This window comes from Lissotriton helveticus, chromosome 7 (genome assembly GCF_964261635.1).
Source record: "Lissotriton helveticus chromosome 7, aLisHel1.1, whole genome shotgun sequence".
Lineage (NCBI taxonomy): Eukaryota > Metazoa > Chordata > Amphibia > Caudata > Salamandridae > Lissotriton > Lissotriton helveticus.
The window spans coordinates 983358038-983378294 of NC_136068.1; the positions used below are offsets into that span (position 1 = coordinate 983358038).

The window sequence follows — 20257 nt, forward strand, 5'->3', positions numbered from 1 at the left end:
CAGGAATGGACTTATTCATTGAAAGAATGATTAGGAATTGTGTGTGGTGCGTACATTCAGACAAAACACTTGTGACTTTAAGAGCACCTATGGCAGAACCAATTATTCCAAAGTCTCCTTGGCACACGGTTGCAATTGATATCATGGGGCCCATTGGTTCTTAAAACAAATATGTTTTAGCCATAATTGATCTTTTTTCTAGGTGGCCAGTTTTAAAAATTGTGGAAAAAGTGACTTCTGAAGTAGTACTCAAATTCTTAGATTGGGTGTTTCTAGGTGAAGGATTACCTGCATTACTAATTAGCGACAATGGTGTGCAATTCACATCTAAAGTTGCTAAGGATTATTTTGACAAGGTTGGGTTAAGACACTGTACTACATCTCTTTATAACCCAAGTGGTAATGGCATGATTGAACGTTTTAATAGAGTTTTGAAGAATGCTATTCAATCTGCTGTTAGTAACAATTGTGATTGGGAACTACAATTTTTCAAGACCATCTGGATGTAATTATTATTATTATTATTATTATTATATTATATATTATTATTATTATATTATATGTGTATTTATTACGCGCACAACTACTCCTGAGTATCCTGGCGCGGAGCAATACCACAAAGAAATCAAGAGAAAAACAGCATAACATAGCATTTTTTAGTAAGCTTTATTAAAAAGGTGCGTTTTGAGGAGCTTTTTAAAGCTGCTAAGATCTCTGGTATCCCCGAGGGTAAATGGGAGGGAGTTCCAGAGGGTAGCCGCATTGACCGAAAAAGATTGGCCGCCCAATCTGGTTCGCCGGAAGCGAGGGATTACCAACCGGCGTTGAGAAGCCGACCTGAGGTGTCGACTAGGGACATGGAAAGTCACTCTTTTCCTGAGATATGCGGGGCCAGTATCATGTAAGGCTCGGTGCGTGAGAACCAGAGCCTTAAATTGAACTCTTGGGCCACCGCCACCGGCAACCAGTGGAGTGTGGCCATTTGTTGTCTTATGCTACTGCGTCTGGAGATGCCTAGCAGAAGTCTTGCGGCCGCATTTTGGATGAGCTGCAACTTGTTAACCAAAAAAGAGGGTGAGCCCAGATAAAGAGCGTTGGCATAATCCAGGCGGGACAGTATGAGGGCTCTAGCGACCGTTTCTTTGGCCGACTGGGGCAGTAGAGGGAAGAATCTGCCCAAAGATTTAAGGGTCCCAAAGCAAGCACCCGTCAGTCTTTATCTGCTCTGAGAACCTCAAATCTTCATTGAACCAAATGCCTAGATTCTTGGCTGGGCCACCCTCAGAGAGGGGACGGGGGAAATCAGGAGGCCAAACTAGTTCAATGATTTGGTTTGGAAATTGGCCATATAGTAGGATCTCCGATTTTCCCTCGTTGCATTTAAGTTTGGCACAGGCCAACCAGGTAAATACGGCCGCCAGGCACTTTTGTGCTGCAGCCGTTTCTAGTGTCGAGTTACCCCAGGTGAACAGGAGCTGGGTGTCATCGGCGTAAGCCATAATTTTGCACCCAGCTCCTTGGCCAGGTAGATCAGCGGGGTCATATAAATGTTGAAAAGAAGTGGGCTCAATGTTGAGCCCTGTGGGACCCCGGTCTGAACAAGCCTGGCCGAAGAGGAGTACGGGGGCATCCAGACTTGCTGGTAACGGGAGTCCAGAAAAGACTCCAGCCAAGACCACACAGCCCCGGTGAGGCAGATATCAGTAAGGCGGGCCAAGAGGAGTTGGTGAGGAACCGTATCAGAGGCGGCAGAGAGGTCCAATAAAATTAGCGCCGCTCTGCCAGCCTGGTCTGTGAACTCCCTAATGGCTTCCACCACCCCCACCAAGGCTGTCTCCGTATTGAAAGAGGACCTAAAGCCCGACTGGGCTGGGTGAAGTGCCCCAGACTCTTCCACAAAGGCGTTCAACTGCCAATAACAACCTTTTCGCAGACTTTCGCCAATGCCGGGAGCAGGGAAATGGGGCGGTAATTGCCTGCGATGAGGGGGTCTGCTGATGGCTTCTTCAGGAGAGGCAAAAGTTTAGCTTGCTTCCACTGCTTAGGTACCACTGCCAATTGCATTGACCAGTTTACCATAGCAGTGACCTCTGACCCTACGCAATCTGCTACTCCTGCCAAAACTCTTGCCGGGCAAGGGTCCGAAGGGGAGCCTGATTTGAGAGATTTCAGCGGGCAAGGATGTCTACTTGGTCAACTATAGTAAATTTGGCAAGGCAACTGCTAGAGGGGGTACCGGGTGTCTCCGCCAAAGGGTGTGAGGCAGCGTTGCTCAAAGCTAATCCCTCTTGAATACGCTTGATCTTATTAATAAAAAAGGAGGAGAGCTCCTCACACCATTCAGCAGAAATCGGGATTTTTTTTGCTCCACTAGAGGTGACAGAAAGCTTTGGACTATAGCGAAAATTTCCTTATCATTATTATCCGCTTTTAGGATCCTAGTCGCAAAGTAAGCACCTTTTGCAGTATAAAACTTCACCTCATGATTCTTTAGGTGCATCCCCTTTTGAAGTCATGAGAGGGAGGGCTGCACGAACAAAATGCAATCCAGATTGGATGGCTAACAATTTAAAGTCCACAATTTCATTGAATGAGCTGAGAGCTAGAGTAGAGAACAAACATTTGAAAAGCAAAGAAGCATAGGATTTGAAACAAAATGTCAAATTTTGTGATATTTGTGTAGGATCTTGGGTTAAGGTTAACAAACCTTGGATGTTTAGTAAGGGAGAAAGTCAATTTTCTGAACCTTTGAAGGTTGAGAACATTTTTAGGAACGCAGTGTTATTGAGTGATGGAAAGGTATGGAATTTAAAACACATTGCTGTTCTCAAAAGTGATATACATCTGTATAAAAAAATGAAAATTCAGGATCATAAAGGAAGACGTCTCAACATTTCATCATTGATGATGACCTTATTAAAAATGATAATGCACGAGTACTTTCACCAAGATGTTCTAATGATTTAAGTTCTTTTGCGGATTTGTCTTCAAAACAGAGCAACATGGGTGATGTGAATGTTGGTGCTGGAACATCTGAAAGTATAGGAATAAGGTCTTCTGACAATATCACCAGACGAAGAAATGGTTGTAACATCGGATACTGTTCGTCCTGTATGTACACGCACCAAACCTATATGGTTAAAGGATTATGTTAGTGATGAAGTATCTAATTAATGTTTTTTTATTCAGTTTTAGGAGGAAGATGTGTTGTGTTATGTAATTGTTATTCACGTGCTTCAATGGAATGTATTCACGCGCATTTACACGAGATATGTAGGAGTTGTTTTTATTCAATGGAGCATTCTGAATTTCCGTTGTTCCTACCGACAATCTGCATTCTTTTTGAAGCAGCTGTTCGGTGAGAGGGACGGAAGGAAGGCTGCTCCGTTGGTGCACCGGAATCTTAATAAATATCTTTATTTTGCAACCTTGGATTATTTGGATTCTTGAACTCAACAGTGGTGGACGAGTCTTTGCATCAAGGTGCTATAGGTCACAACTGAAGGTGACAGACATCAATTGGAATTAAGACCATGTGTCAAAACACACATATTGGGAGAGCAGGAAATGGCTCCAGGTAATGAAGAAGCTTAGTTGGAGCTGGTCTAAAATGCCCAACACTGAAGAGCTGTATGTGTGAAAGTAAGAATCCTAACTGTCACAACAGGTTAGTGTAAGGTGCAAAGCAACAAAGTTTTGTGGATACCCTGTACACAAAAGAACAAAAGACAGCAGGCTAAATTCCTCTGGAGTATTTAAAAAATATTGAGATGCTCCTATACCAACCTGTTCTTCTTAAGCTTGGCTTCAGCTGATGGCATATTTTCCAGGCAACTTGGACAATAATGGGAATCCACCTTCGGAGAAAATAGACCCTATTAACTGCAAGTCTGCAAAACAGGCCATAGCATCACACAATTCATGACCAAACCTTTCCAACTCCTTGAAAGTATGGTTTCAAAATTCTGCATGCAGTGCTTTTAAAATCCTCAGTATAGACCGGAATGGTGGGACCAACACAGGGGACAGTCAGCTTTAATTGTATTGCCTTCATGCAATAGTCCATACCTAATCAACAGGCATCCATTACCTTGTACAACCCTGAGTGATAACTGTTGCAATTCTCGACTCACAGCAAATATAAAAAGGTAATAATGACCAGAGAGAAGGACATTTTAAAAAACAAAAAATGGGAAACAAATTTTAAGTGCTTTCCAAAATCTTGGAGTGGAAGTAATGTTCTGCAGAGAACCGATGCCCTAAGTCCTTTGCTTCTCCTCTGGGTGAGAGAGTTGGGTGTCATAAGACAATGGAAACATTTCCAAATGCTGTATTATTACAATACCTAAATATAATGTCACTTTAATCTTTGTTTTTCTTCGGTGAATTTCTATTGTTTTTTTTAATGTAAAGTTAGATGACCATTGCCTTGCGCGGCATGGTGTTAGGCGCATTACCCGACCTATGGCCAGGCCTGCACCCAAGCCCCTGCTAGTGCCCAACCATCCACTGCGCAGTGTTTGGCCTGGCATGGAATAGGCTTTGGTGAGCAGGGCGTGCCGACCAACCCAACGCAGGTGCCCTTGTGCGGCGTGGGGATGGGTGCAGTGCACCTAAACCCCACAGGTGCTGACGACTGTCTATGTGATGTTACAATATATAAAGTGTGGCATTTTAAGCAAGGCAGACTTAATGACTTTATCAAGATATTAGCACACCAAAATGTAAAATGTGGGCCTAGTGGGTTTATGAAGCGATCAACATATCAACATAAACAAACCCTCCACAACCAACCCACCCACCCACAAATAAGTTCTCCCCTTAGGCCCTGGCTCACCCCGCGATCTTTTAATGAAAGGTTGGAAAACGCACCAGACCTAAGGGGGGCAATTAATTGGCCATGTGCTACCTCAGCTTTAAGGTATTTCTCTTCATCACTATTGTAACTGGATGCCTAATTATAACCAAGATGGCTAGATCAAGCGCCCCCACTAATCAATCACTGGTAGTATGCAGGTTTTTCCGGTATGGAAACTACATAGAAAACCATTGTGTCCCATTTCCACCAGGCTTAATAAGAATGTCATTGCAAAGATGCTGCTTTTTTCACATTTTTATATTAGTTATAGAAGGGTTGAGGAATGGGTGTAATTTAATTGTGATTTTTTTGTACTGCTCTTTTCCGACACCAGCAGGCTGGTGTCAGCTAAGACAAGCATTGAGCAAAGCCAATAGGTTGCAAATTTCTGACCCACTGGCCTTACCAGTGGGGTTTACCATGCGAGTGTTCGTGCTGCCCTTCTTCTCCACAGAGAAGAAGGGCAGCATGGACAATCGCTACTCAGTGGAGCTTATTATTGACTCCCTTCTGGCCTAATCAGACATGACCTTTCACAACGTTTGACTGAATAATCAGTGTTATCCCAATTCTTTGGAAGCCGTGTGACCAAGACGGACTTTACCTTATTGCTTGTGGTACATGTGACACATTGTAATTTACTTGATTTTACTACACAAACGGATTCCCATACTTGGGAATCAAACGCAGCTCTGTGCCCTCCGCAAGGACTTCCCAATAAGAATTACCATTTTAGCGTGCTGTGGACGACTGATTGGATCAGGAGATATCTATTCTCTTTCTACAACCTTGAAGATGTCACGAAGTGGCAAAACACGTGTTGGCTGTGTGTTTTCTGAAGAATACAAGTTATGTTAAATTATTTGTAAAGCGCAATGTATACCCGAGGGTGTCTTGGTGCTGAAATAGTAAGCAACGAAAGTGGTGGGAACGACCTACTGATTGAAAAGCCAGGTTTTTAGAAGCTTCCTGAATTGAGACAGGGAAGGAGCTGATCGAAGATTGAGTGGAAGAAGATTCCAGGCTGTTGCAGCTCTAACCACAAAGCTATTGTCACCCTATTTCGATTTTTTTAATCTAATGGCATTTACTTTGAAAGAACCTGCTGATCTTAGATTTCTTGAGGGAGTGTACCATGATAAGGCTTTCTTCAGAAAAGAGGGTCCCAAGTCATGGAGGGCCTTGTACGTCAGACAGAGGGCCTTAAATGTGATTCTGTTTTTGTCTCTCAGCTTGTGGAGATCCTTGAGAGCAGAGGAAACAGAGTGGTGCCTAGGCAGGTCCAGTAGGAGTCTGGCCGCCGTATCCAGAAGAATCTCCAACTTATTCAAATACTGAGCTTGCGGGCTGATGTAAAGGCCGTTAAATAATCGATCTTGGATAATACAAGTGTGGAAATAACTGACTTCCTGAATGAGATGGGCAGAAATACCCTAATTTTTTTAAAGTATTCTCAAGGTGTTATATAAGGAGGAGACTACTGCGTTAATTTTATTGCCCAAGAGTAAGTGGTCATCAATCATGACACCAAGACTCTTGGCTTTCCTGGCGAGTACTGTCCCAGGCGAGCACGGGGCAGTCCAAAAGTTAGAGTTATTACCGAGTAAGATCACCTCAGTCTTTCCACCATTAGGCTTAAGATGGTGTCTCTTCATCCAACCTTTGAAACGTTTCATAGAGTCGTGTATGCGAGCACCAGTGTGGCAGGCATCATTTGAGGCTGAATGCACGATTCGCGTGTCGTTCTCATAAGAAGTGAAGGCAAAACCCAAAATATTGAACCGGGGGGGCAAGGTCTGCGACGTATATATTGAAAAGTGTTGTGCTAAGAGAGAATCCCTGTGGAACCCTGCAGGGGAAACGGAACAAGCTTGCTCACTTTGCCACTGGATTCAAGCAAGCCCACCTGAAGACGGCTGAAATGCCAGAAACCGGTCCTAGGAAGCTTGTTTCCGGTCCAGGGAAGGCATGGCTTGGCAGTTCGGGCTGGACTGTTCCCATGAGGCACAGGGTCAGACTGATTTGCATATGGCCATGTCTGAACTGGGGTGGCAGAGTGGGCTAAAGAACAGTGATGGATTAAACCCAGATCTTTTGACTGGGTGTGAGTGTTTGATTGGTTCAGATGCTCCGTTCATCACCACCCCCTTTTGTACCACATCATTGGAGGCTGATCACACGATTCGCGTGTCATTCTCATAAGAAGTGAAGGCAAAACCCAAAATATTGAACCGGGAGGCAAGGTCTGCGACGTATATATTGAAAAGTGTTGCGCTAAGAGAGAATCCCTGTGGAACCCTGCAGGGGAAACGGAACAAGCTTGATGAGAAGGCGTCAAAGTTTACTAGGTTTTCCCTGTTTGACAGGAAGGATGAAAGTATTATCAAGGCAAGGTTTTTTATACCTTTTGCTTCCAGACTGTGGAACAGGGTGGAATGATCCACCGCGTCAAACGCCGCTGATAAGTCCAACAGGATAAGAGCGGCTGATCACCCTCTTATCTAGGATGAATTTGAGCTCATCAGTGGCCTTGATCAGAGCAGTCTCTGTACTATGTTCGGATCTGAATCGAGTCGGGTGCAGGCAGTTGGAGTCCTTGATTCACTGATTTAATTGAGCGTTCAATACTTTCTCTACTATTTTCGTTGCGAAAGGAAGCCTGGAGATAGGTCGATAGTTGGCCAGGTCGTCGGGATACAAATTGGCTTTTTTCAATAAAGGCAGGATGAAGGCTCATTTCCATTGGGATGGAAAGATGGATGTTCTGAACATATTATTAAATAAGTCTCAAAAGGTAGATTGCAATAATGTTAAGGACTAGCTCTAACTGAGGGCGGACAAGGGTTGTCTGGAGAGCCTGACTTGGTGGTTAAGATAAGGTCTTTTATTGATGCCGTGGAAACAGGGGGAAAATAACTTGAAGCTTTTAGGAGACAAATCCTTATTGGAAGCGGAGTTCTCATTAACTTGACCAGTGATTGGCGAAGAATTACCACAGTGACCAAAGGAGTAACTGTCGATTTTACCAGAGGTGTGAAGCAATATCATCGCAAAAGGACTGGCAAACCCAATCTCTTTTATGTACTGGATGTTTAATTAATTTAATTATTAACTTGATAGAGTTCTCGGACTGAGTGTCTGGAGGATTCGATTTGCGAGGAGAAATAGGCTGCCTTTTCTGTAACCAATAGAGCTTTGTATTTAGTTAATGAGCATTTATAAATTTCTCTCCCGTATCTGTCATATTGGGCTCTCCATTTCCTCTCTTGGCGTCTGCAACCTTGTTTTTCAATTCGGAGAGCCTCTGAAAACCAAGGAGCGGATGGACAGGTTCTACTTGGGCCGCCTGTTTTTATCGGTGCAAGTTGAGAGAAGGCAGAGTTAAGCCAGGTAGAGTAAGTCCCGATTGCAAGTTTGGGATTGTCCTCCACCGTGAGAGGTAAGATAGTAAGAAGTTGCTCAAGTTGATTTTGGTCAACTTTTTCCCAGGATCTGTGCTGGGAAGATTTAGACCTCTTGTTTGGGGCTATATGGGTAGTGGGACAGTGATCTTAAAGAGGACAGCTGAGTGATCGACCCAAATCAGAGGAAGTACTTCACGACTAGAGAGATCTTTGTTATTTGAAAACAATGCATCCCACGTATGACCCCCACGATGAGTGGCATCAGAACTGATGAGTTTAAGATCAAAAGCATTGTGATTTCAATTAATGAAACTGTGTCCTTATCTCCGGTTTGCTCTAAAAGAAAATTAAAGTCCCAGAGGACCGTAAAATTAGAATTGCAGATATCTGCCTCAAGCAGGGAAATAATGGAGTTTAGGAAGCTGGCTTTAGAACCTGGAGGACGATAAATTAGAGAGCCTCAAAAAGTGTAATTATTTGTAAGCCCACGTTTGAAGGACAGTACTTCACAATCATCAGACTGTAATTTGTAAAATTTGCTCTGAATTGATACGAGTATATGACCGCCAAAGCCCCTCCTCTTTTCAATGGATGGTCTTGCCTATGTAGCATACCCAGAAGGTGTGGCTGCAAGCAGTTCGGGCATTGAGGTATTGGTGACCCATGTTTCCGTGATGAATAAAATTTCAGGTTTATGCGAATCGATAAAATCTGCTGCTTCAAAAGCATGTTTTACTAGAGAGTAAGCATTAATTAAAGTGCACAATATACCCATACTGTCCTGTATATCAGAAGATATCTTGCTGGAGCCGAGTGATCTGGTAGAAACAAATCTGCCATATAGCCGGAAGCCCCAGGAGGTACAGCAGCCCTCCGACCCCTGACCAAGAGTTAAACTATTCGAACAGTGACACTTAACCCTCTGCTTGGTTAATGGATGAAGTTCCTTGCTTGTAAAGGACATTTTTGTTCTAGGATCTAAGACACAACTGACAGGGGGGCTGGCGCTGGGCGCGGTCCAGGTGCAGACGGGCACAGACTGGCTTGCCTTTGGCGACTGACAATCATATCACTATCACAGCACTATTTTCTTAAAGGGCCCGCAGGCCCATATAGGAGACAACTATCATTCGACACATTCTGAAGCAACTTTGAGAGTAAACAAACTTTGGTAGGCCATTGCTTGCAGCGTGGAACTCAATATCCTAAGATGACCTTTTTTGCCCTGTGAGCAGCCGAAGAATGTGGTACGAGGAGGTATAGGTTACGGCATAGCAGTAGAATCCACTTCCTTCGGTACCCATGGTAAATCAGACAGAAAACTAAAACGTGTTGTATGGATTAGAGCACCTGGGGGCAAGAGGGGCAAAACTCATCACTCTTTAGGTGTACACAACCATTTCGTCATAACTGAACTGAGTGGCAATGTCCCTACCCGAAATTTCATTTATGTTTTGGCTACAGGAGGCTCAATCTTGTCCAAATATCCTTCTATGCTGTAATCATCTTTGAACTTAAGGAAGGAAGCGGTGAGGGAAGCCACCCTAGCGTGCCCTAAAATAAATTAATCCATATAGCGCCAGTATATATGCATTAGTTTTTGGGTTTCGCCTGCCGAAGGCTGCGCTCTGCGCAGCTCTTCAGCGCAGGTGAAATCCTATGTCGTCAATAAGGACTCCTGGAACGTCCCCCGGCTCTCATTGGTTAGCTCCATAAATGGAGGCTAGCCATTGAGTGCCGGATCTGTCCATCAAGGCTGGACCAGATTCGGGGGCGTTCCGGAGATTTTTTCCCAGGGCGGAGTTACGTTTTTTCCCGTTCCCTCCCCTTTCACTGAAAGTGAATTCAGATGCGCTGTCCATTCCCGCCCCCTCCGTGTGCCTTTCCGCCGCCCTTGCTGTCCTGTGCACGTTTCCCGCCGTCCGTGTCCTCTCCCGCCCCCTCCCGCCGTCCGTGTCCTCTCCCGCCCCCCTCCCGCCGTTCGTGTCCTCTCCCGCCCCCCTCCCGCCGTTCGTGTCCTCTCCCGCCCCCTCCCGCCGTCCGTGTCCTCTCACGCCACCAGCGAGTGCCCACCTCGCGATTTCTGCCCGCCTGCCTGCCTAGCGAGGGCCGCCGCGCTGCCCGCGGCGACCCGGAAGTACCTGGCCGGCCGGCCAATCCCTTCGCGGCCGGCCGGAAGTCCCGCACCCGCAGCCCGGGGGAGGGAAAGGGAAGCCTTGCTGTTTGCCGCTTCCCCCTGCCTGGGGGAAGCCTTTGTCGGTGTTGCCGGTCTCCCATGCCTGGAGGGAGACCGGAGAGGAGCCTGACGAGGGTGGAGCGGAGGGGGCGCGGGGCACATTGTGGTGCCCGCCCCCACCGCAAATCCGTACCGGCAGCAAGGAGGAGGGCAGCAGCGATCAGGTAAGGATCAGCCTGGGCCTGCCTTTAGTCACGGCGCTTCCTCGAGCACTCCGCTGCCACTGGCCACGAGCACAGCGTGGAGTTGCTGTGGCGTGGCGCGCCGCTGACTGACTGCCTGCCTGCCAGAGCGGGGCGTGTGAGTCCGGGAGGGATTTGAACCCTGCGGTGCAGAGCGGAGACAGCATGCTGGAGTCTGAGGTGCCTTGTGTGGAAGAGGGTCCCCTACCCCAGCATCAGATAACGTCAGGAGGGCTTCTCGCCGCTGCAGGGCTGTCGTAGGGAGCATAACCTGGTTGGGGAATCCGGAGAGCAAGGGATAGTTCCGGCCGACAGGCGGCGTCCTGTCCAGCGCGGGAGGGTGCGCCACCATGGCACCCTGGCGCCCACCGCCGCAGCGTGCCCTGCTCTGGCTCACCTTTGGGATCCTGTGCTGCGCGCCCAGACCGGTAAGGGGGCAGCTGATGGCGGGTGGCGGCCCGGGGCACTACTGTCAGGAGGTGCTTGTTTGGCGACTCTGAACTGCCTCTCCAGTGGCATCCGGGATGTACAATGTGTTGTGGGTGACTTTGAGCAAGATGTAAGGGGGGCAGAGTGGCATGTCGTGATCGTGCCCTCAGAGGTTGTCATTAAGACAGGCTCGCATCATGTGCAGAATGTAACCCTGGGTTTGGCATCATGGCCACCTGGCAGAGTTCAGAGGTGTTTAAAGGAGAGGATGGAATGTACCAAGTGCTTTCATGAGTTGTCATTAAGTTAAGATGGCATGCCCAAAGTAGGCATGGGTGTGAATGAGGGCACCATGGCATGTCCTGGGTATTCCTCTGAGGTAGGCATTACGTGCTGAATGTGTCTTTCCAGTTGCCATAAGGTAGGAAGCCACATGCTGAGTGTTACTCTGAGGTTGGCATTAACGAGGAATGGCATACGAAGAGTGTTTTCTGGGTTTGACATGAGAGTAGGCTGGCATGGGCTGAATGTCTGCGTGGCTGGCATAAGGGGCATGTGCTGATGGTGTCTTTGCGGTTGGTGTTAAGATTGTGTCACTTGGAATAGCCACAGGACCGGCTGGTATGTGATGAAGGTGACTCTGGGGCTGGCATCATGACACCGTGGCATTTGTTTAGCGTGACTTGGCATCAAAACAGGATGAAGTGAACTTTTGGAGTTGGCATAAGGGAAACCAGGCCTCTGCTGAGGATCCTTAAGGAGTTGGAATGGGCTGAGCATGTCATTGTGGTTGGCAGCTCCATGGAACAGTGTGCATTAAAATGCGTACATGGTACCTAGCATGGCATTAGAACAAAATGTCACCAAATGTTATGGTTCTGATGCTCACATCGCTGTGTTTGGCATGGAACAGACTTGGGTGTGCAACATGTTGCCCTGAGTTTCACGTCATGACATCATGTGGCGCATTATGGACTTTTAGGGAGCATTTTAACTAGGCAAGGAGGAAATGTGCCAGGTGTGTCACAGGTGTGAGCTACGTATTAAAGGTAATGTCGAGTCCTTCTCTGACGCTGGTACAAAGGTGGGATGACGAACTGAGTCAATCAGTCAAATAACTTTATTCGCATTTAGTAAATGCATAAAAGTACAAGTAGTTATCACAGTACGAATTGATCAAGGAATAATTCAAAACAGTTAAAAATTAATTGTATACATTTTTCCTTTTAAAAGATATCAACATTTATATGCATCCACATTACTGGAGCTAGCAGCTATACATTTATGAGAGGAATATTTGCAGTAATCAATTTATGATGGTAACACCCTCACGTGTGGTTTGTTCAGAATAGCCATGCACTGGAAACATGGCTGTGCTTGCTTCCCTGCCCCCTGGCTGTGCTTTCTTCCCTGCCCCCTGGCTGTGCTTTCTTCCCTGCCCCCTGGCTGTGCTTTCTTCCCTGCCCCCTGGCTGTGCTTTCTTCCCTGCCCCCTGGCTGTGCTTTCTTCCCTGCCCCCTGGCTGTGCTTTCTCCCCTGCCCCCTGGCTGTGCTTGCTGCCCTGCCCCCTGGCTGTGCTTGCTGCCCCGCCCCCTGGCTGTGCTTGCTGCCCCGCCCCCTGGCTGTGCTTGCTTCCCCGCCCCCTGGCTCTGCTTGCTCTCCTGAGTGTGTGTGTGTGTGACTCTGGGTGGGTGTGTGTGGCTCTCGGTGGGTGTGTGTGGCTCTCGGTGGGTTGCTCCCCCGCCCCCTGGTTCCCCTTACCCTGGTTCCCATTCCCCTGGTTCCCCTTCCCCTGGTTCCCCTTCCCCTGGTTCCCCTTCCCCTGGTTCCCCTTCCCCTGGTTGTGCTTGCTTCCCTGCCACCTGGTTGTGCTTGCTTCCCTGCCACCTGGTTGTGCTTGCTTCCCTGCCACCTGGCTGTGCTTGCTTCCCTGCCCCCTCGCTGTGCTTGCTTCCCTGCCCCCTCGCTGTGCTTGCTTCCCTGCCCCCTCGCTGTGCTTGCTTCCCTGCCCCCTCGCTGTGCTTGCTCTCCTGAGTGTGGGTGAGTGTGGCTCTGGGTGGGTGTGTGTGTGTGTGGCTCTGGGTGGGTGTGTGTGTGTGTGTGTGGCTCTGGGTGTGTGTGTGTGTGTGTGTGTGGCTGGCTCTGGGTGTGTGTGTGTGTGGCTGGCTCTGGGTGTGTGTGTGTGGCTCTGGGTGTGTGTGTCTGGCTGTCTCTGGGTGTGTGTGGCTCTGGGTGTGTGTGTGTGGTAGTAATTGCTGTCTGCTGAGCTCGTCCGTAGGGTACAATAGGTCTCACATTTGCGAGAGATTAAGCTAATGGCAATGTAAATGACAATGCCATTTATTTATTTGTTTTCAAAACCAACACATAAATACAAATTTTGTCATTTACAATGCCAAAAGCTCTAACTTTTCCAAAGGCGAAACCATTGCATTGTAAATGCTTGTTCTTTCAAGACCTCAGCGGCATCCAAGGAGGTGGACCAGAGGTTCCCACACCACATCTCGATCTATCAAGTTTTGCAACCATGAGCCAGCAATCTTAGAGGCCCCAGAACATCCTCCAGACCCTGTTGGTATGGCAGTAGTTCAGGAGTCTGTCAAATCGTAAGGGCCACTTTACCGAAAAGAGATCTGAGGCCCAAGTCAAGCATAGGGGAATAAGTGGGGTACTGACAAGGAGGTTAATAAGAAGTCGCAAATAATTATTTTCGATTATCTCCAGGATGGTTACATTCTTATGACCCCAGAGTTCCCCACAGACTTGGAGATTTTTAAATTTGGAGGTCTAGGGATACAGGACGAAATAAAGAACCTTGTGACCTCATAATACCTCCTGTATATTACTCCAGCTTTGGATGTGGGGGGAACCAGCCAAACTAATTCATGAGCATGACCCATAGATAATCAAATATATGGACTTTCTCTAGGGGAACACCATTTAAAGTCGGATGGGAACAAGCTGATGGACAAGGGATTAAAAACCAAGTACTTTGTTTTATTGTGATTAATTTCCAGGCCTCCCCTGCTTTCTGAACATCTCAAACTGGTCCAGGAGCTTCAGTGTTCCCAACGGAGATCTTGAAATCAAAAGAGTCTTCTGCAAACAAAGGCTGGGACCTTCCCATTAGCTAGGCTCGGGCATCATTCTCACACAACCCAAGCTGGAGCACTAAATCATTAATATATCAAAGAAATAAGTTGGGGCTAGCACACACCCTTGCCTCGGAGCCTGAATGAGTGGGATGGGGGGCTGTCAGTTCACCCCGAGGTCCTCGTCTGACCTAAGCAAAATTAGTGTAGAGCCTAATAATAACATGAAGGTGGTACATCAGGACACCTAAATCCACCATAACCTTTCACAAGGACTCCCTAGGTTTGAAATCAAAAGCAGACCGGAGGCCCACAAAGATCACATATAGGGGTCCTCCCCCAAGAACAACATTTCAAATAAATCAGTTGAAGATGAAACACCTGATCAGTGGTGTTAATAAACATCCCTAAAGCCAGCTTTCAATGAAGACAACATTCCCATATCTGCCAGCCAGTCACGCAATGTCTCCATTATAATCCAGCTGAAATGTTTCTGGAAACAATCGATAAGGCTAAAGGGCCTATAGTTAGATGGAGGTGACCTAGAGCCCTTTTTAAAAATCGGGATTATCTCTGCCTCGGCCCGTGATGGTGGAGGGGCGCTCAGTATTGCATTAAAAACAGTGCGAAGAAGGGGCACCAGATATCCTTTTCAGCCATAAAGAGGTCACCAGGGATCTTATCTAGACAAGGTGCCTTACTAGGGGTGATCCAATCTAGTGCTTTATTAATTTCGCCCACAGAGATAGGGTAAGCTTCTAGGGCGTCCTGCCCGGGGTTGGAAGTGCCTGAAAAAGCATTAGCTACAATACTACTCCTGTCAGAGACCCAAATATATCACACTCAGAGGGGGCCGCATCTGCAAAGCAAGAGTACAGTTTACAGAAGTGGTCAGCCCAGGCAGCTGCAGAGAAGTTGCAGTCAATTGGTGAACTGACGTCAGGGCCACCATTTGCAAGGATGCGCCAAAAAGAACAATGGTCTTTTCCTTTGACAGTGGTTAACATGGCATCTCATTTTGTAAACTCCTAATCTCTTTTCGCACTTTAAAATAGCAGCTTTGTAGGAGATGAGTTTTGCTTGCCAAACTTAGCAGTGGGCAGCAGTTTTATGTTTGATCGGTTTTATAGCTACCGCAATGGAATTACCTCTTCTTTTAATTGCCTCTTTTTGTGAGTTGAAAGTCCCTTTATTATCCAACATCACGCCTAAGTACTTTTATTGGTCAACTACTTCAATTGATGAGTCTGCCATATGCCAGCGGTATTTGGAGGTTCCCTTCTTTGGATTTCTCCTCATAACCTCTGTTTTATCTTTGTTGATGGTTAACCCGTTGGATGCTGAATATCGACTATTTGTATCTAATAAGTGTTGGAGGCCGATAGGGGTCCGACTGACAAATACGAGGTTGTCTACATACAGGAGGTTGGAGAGTGGGAACCCTCCCATCTTTGGCGCATGAGAATTGCAAATGACCAATTTTGACAAAAGGTCCGACAAACAGGTTGAAGAGTGTCGGCGCCAAGACGCACCCGTTTGAGCCCCATGGTTGTTGGGATTTTCCTGGACAGGTACTTTCCATCTCCTAGCTTGACTTGGACCCGTGTGTTTGTATGTAGCAATATTAACTGGTTTAGGAGAGCCAATGGTATTTTCTTTTCCTTCAGTTTGTGCCAGAGCTTGCTAGTGTCGATTTTATCAAAGGTTGACGAGTAGTCAATAAAACACATGAATAGGGGTGTTATGCTAGTTTGGCCCAGTCTATCAGTAGGGACAGTGCAAGTATATTCGTAGTTGTCCCTATGCCCTTACAGAAGCCCGTTTAATTGATCGGTATTATTGATTGTTCTTCGGCCCAGGCAGTAAGGTCTTCCAGAAGGAGGCCAGCATAATAATATTTCGCCTCGATGTCAATTAAGGCCACAAGCCTATAACTTTTTGCTGAGTTCTTATCCCCTTTCTTGTATATTGGGGATATGATTGACCCCCTCCAGGACACCTCCTGTGATTTGGCCATACAGTGGTTATAGTCCATTTTGAAAAGAATTGGTGGGATCCCGTTGGGGCCTGGGCCCCCTCCTTCTTGCCTTTGGCGATCCTGTTCTTAATCTGAATAGTTGTAAATAAAAGATGGTTGTTTCCTGATGGGACATTAAATGGTTCAGTGTGGGAACTTGAAACATTAGAGCCCAGTGATCTTAACGCAAGATTCAGAACGCTATGGTCGCTGTCAAATGGGAGTATCACCTGCATTTCAATCATTATGGGCCATATTCAAATATCCAGCAGGATATAGTCAATAAAGCTAGTCCAATACAAGCAGTTCAACATATGCCTCCCCTCTCTGACATCAATCTCCTGTTACAAGCTTGAAGGAAATGGTTCAAGGTGAAAGAGTTTAGCTGAAAAGCAGTAGCTGTCCACTTCTTAATAGGTGGAAGTTTGAGCGCAGAAACTGATCAAGTTAGATCCTCTTCGCCAAACAGGATTTCAGAATTAGTACGGAGAGGCTCAAACTTACAATTCAAATCACCTACCATAATTTTAAAATAGACAACCGGGAGAGTAACCAAATCAGCATTAATCAGATCAATGACTGACATTTTAACTCTGCTACCACCATGCCTACAATAAACAATATATATATATATATATATATATATATATATATATACACACACACAATAGATCGGAGACTAGCGTCTGCTATAGGTAAGCTAGGAAAATACATACTGTGCTTTGGTCACCACACCAACTGCTCACACTTTGCTAATAACTGTTTATACACAGTATTTATTAGTCAGTGGAGTCTCTACACTGGGCCACAGCTACAAATATTGGGGCCACATGTAACGGGCAATTGTAACGAGTATGTGCGCACGAGGGTATGTGGGATGATTGTTTAAAATATTTAAATCGGACTTTTTATGACACTTTACATACCTACCTATACACACATCTAAAATGAGATTTAAACATTTTAGGCAAACGTAGACTCGTGTACTTCCTTAAAGTGTTCTTTGCAGTGAAAAGAACATTAACAAAAAAATGAGCAGTGTCTATTTTTTTGTTTTGCCTTTGCACATTCAACAGTCGTGCTGATGTGTCCCAAGAAGGGGGCATGAAAATAATAGAACAGTGGCACTGGCTTCATCTGGCTGACATCTAGTGGCGCTACTGTTCTTAGTTTTAATGTTATATGACTTTCTTTGTATATGTGTGGAGCACATCTGTCTTTTAAAAGTGGCACAGGGATGTATTCGGAGGGCCCATTCATTGACATGAAAGGGGCCATCTTTATCATCCGTCGATCCTGTTTTACCCACGCTGTTCATTTAGCTCTCATGTCTTCGGGCACCTACAATCTGCGTTTGGAAGTTATGCATGAGCTGCCAACTCACTCAAGATAACTATTAGATCGATCAGCTGCGAGGTTGTTGCTCTTTCCTGGACCCTTTGTAACAGTAAATCTCAAGCAGTATCACTGGAACGGTCAACTCATGCCTGGATATGCGCTTCATGAACGGGTGACCGTTCTTGCAGGCAACATAAATAATTCTCCTCCCCCACCCCTGTCAACAAGGAGACCAAATATGCCCTGCAACAACACTCGGACCTATCGATGGAGACAAAAAAAGTGACAGGTCTTTAGGCCCACACTCATCGCCCAACACTTCAGCCCGCCCCCATTCTCGGTGTGCAACAGCAAACGCTACCAGTCAGTAGACGACCTCTCATGGCCACTAACTCGTGACCAAATCAGAAGAACAGTTTCCCATCAATTCCGCTCATTTCCGGCACCAAAACGTGATAGTGTCCAATCGGAGCGTTTTCCAACTCCCAACCTGTCATTGAGACAGCCAATAGAACCGTAGGTTAGTTTGTTAGTATAGGCGCAGCAATGAATTACTCGGACCGCACACCAGGGACAGGACAGACATAGACTCACCTCATGAGAAACGCACTCCAGGGAGCGAAGCTCTCCACAGTACCGGCAGAAGTAGAGCTGCGAAAGGGGCGAAAGCAGCTGCTTTTCGCCATCAACTCTATAGAGTACCCGATCCGACTGCAGCAGCGACGCCATCTTGAACAAGCTCCGCCTCTTCTTCGTCACAGGCGCAAGGCCGTTACCGGGTGCGTCAAGACGTACATGGCCTACGCGCATATCATCACGATTAATTCGGTCTGACGCGCAAAACTTTTATTCTTGAGAAATATTAGAAGAGTATCCCACAGGACAGTTCTTATAACAGTTTTCTAGTTTCCCCCCTATTAGTATTAGCCAGTACTGGAACTGAAAAAAATGTATTCAAGGAACCCCTAAATTCAGGACACAAGTCCTATAAAAAGAAGGGGGGGGACTCAATATGCAAATTACCTCATGACGCCACGTGCTGAACGTGTCCCGGTGTCTGAAAAGTACACCGCGACACGTTCAGTGACGGTGTCCATCCTGTGAAAAGAGTGGGGGGACGCCGTGTACCTGCGTGTACCCCCGACTCGAGCCCTGCCCAAATTGGAGGGTAAAAGTGTGGCAGAGGAGATGGGATGGAGTCACAAGGGTGGAGTTTGGAAATCAGAGTCTGGCAGTGGATTTACGCCTTTATTTAAACAAGCATTTGCAATGCGATAGGTCTAGCATTTGTGAAAGTTAGAGCTATTGGGGTTGTAAATGACAGGACATGTCCCTAGCTGTAAACCCTGGAAAATGGCAATTAGATTAGGTTGGGCCAGCCGAGCAGAAGAAGGGTGCGGCTGCTATTGTTGAAGGGAGCCGTGCTGCTGAAATTCAAACATGAGATTATGCGCAGCTGAAAAAAAAAAGCACAGCATGCAGTGCAGCTTTTTTAAAAAGTGCTGCGTGTCACACTGTTTAAAAAAAATACATTATGTTGTGTACAGTTTTAACATCAAGATTAGGCTTCAGACACACAAAAGCAGCAAGTGATAAGCTGTCTGAGGCGCTGCTATAAATTGCTCCCATAAATCTATATCCCATGAAAACAATGTACGTGATGAGACTTCAGAATTTACTTCAAGTGGAAACATTTATCTCCATAATTGTTTTAAAATATGGATTTAAGGTAGCGAACATTCACATAAATATTTGTATTTCTGTTGTAGCAGAGGCTTTTCTCACATTTTATGGATCATTAGTGTATAGTAATAGTTCCCACTTTCTGTGTGATGTTGCCCAAAAAGAATTCATCTAATAATATACTTTCCTCACCACTGAGTAAAATGTCAAACACAGAGCTAGGAGAATGATCTAACACCTTGAAACGACGTTTGGAGCATAGCATACAGAAATTATTTAATACAAAGGGTGACTAGTAGCACTTACTACTTCAAAAAGTGTGACAGGCGACAGACGTAGACGAAGTTCTACAAAATTTCAGTGAAAGCATACGGCTACTCTAATAATACTCGTCGACGATGGCTGTGGAAACGTAGTTACAGAGACTTTGCTGCAGTGCATAGATTGCACTTTTAAACGTAACAATATTTTCAGCTCATAAATTTTTGATGTTTATGTTGTAATACCACGGTAAAAAGTAGAGCTTAACTTTGTGGTTCACTTTGAATATCTATATATATAATCAACAGGAGAGAAAGGGCTCAAAGGCCACTCTTATACCCCTTAAGGAATTTACATATAAATCAACAAAAGAGTGACTAAAAGAAAAAAAGGGTTAGTCAGTTATTAGCATTACAAGAAAAAATTCAGTAGGCTTTGACCATTCATACAGAATCGTGTGGCATGCACAGAGTAAAGAAAAAGAGCCCTCAGGCACCAACAAGACAGTTGGTTGCCATTTGTCTTCATTGGGTTCTTTTCTTTAAGAAAAAGTGAGTCAGTGATTTAAAAGAAGTGTGGGCTACTCCCAGACAAAATTACTTTATTAAGGGGGTAGCTCTAACTTCATTAAAATAGGTGAAAAGTCACTTTGAATATCACCTTGTGTTTGCATTGTTCGCCCTAAGTTGGCAGGGTATGCCCAAACGTGGGTCACTTGCTCACTTTGCCACTAGATTCAAGCTAGCCTGGCTGATGAA

At 45.9% G+C, this 20257-nt stretch overlaps 1 protein-coding gene across 2 annotated transcripts in view; it reads right to left on the reverse strand.

Moving 5' to 3' along the window:
- Positions 1-18966, reverse strand: part of DCTN4 (dynactin subunit 4) — a 138489-nt gene extending 119523 nt beyond the window's left edge. The window contains exons 1-2 of one of the 2 annotated variants that reach the window (XM_078653607.1): positions 18150-18966; positions 3787-3857 (exon numbers count right to left, since the gene is read on the reverse strand). In XM_078653607.1, coding sequence (XP_078509733.1) covers positions 3787-3857; positions 18150-18365 — 287 coding nt within the window. In that variant the 5' untranslated portion in view covers positions 18366-18966. The remainder of the gene's footprint in view (positions 1-3786; positions 3858-18149) is intronic. The other variant, XM_078653606.1, reaches the window with a different exon arrangement.
- Positions 18967-20257: the final 1291 nt, after the last annotated feature.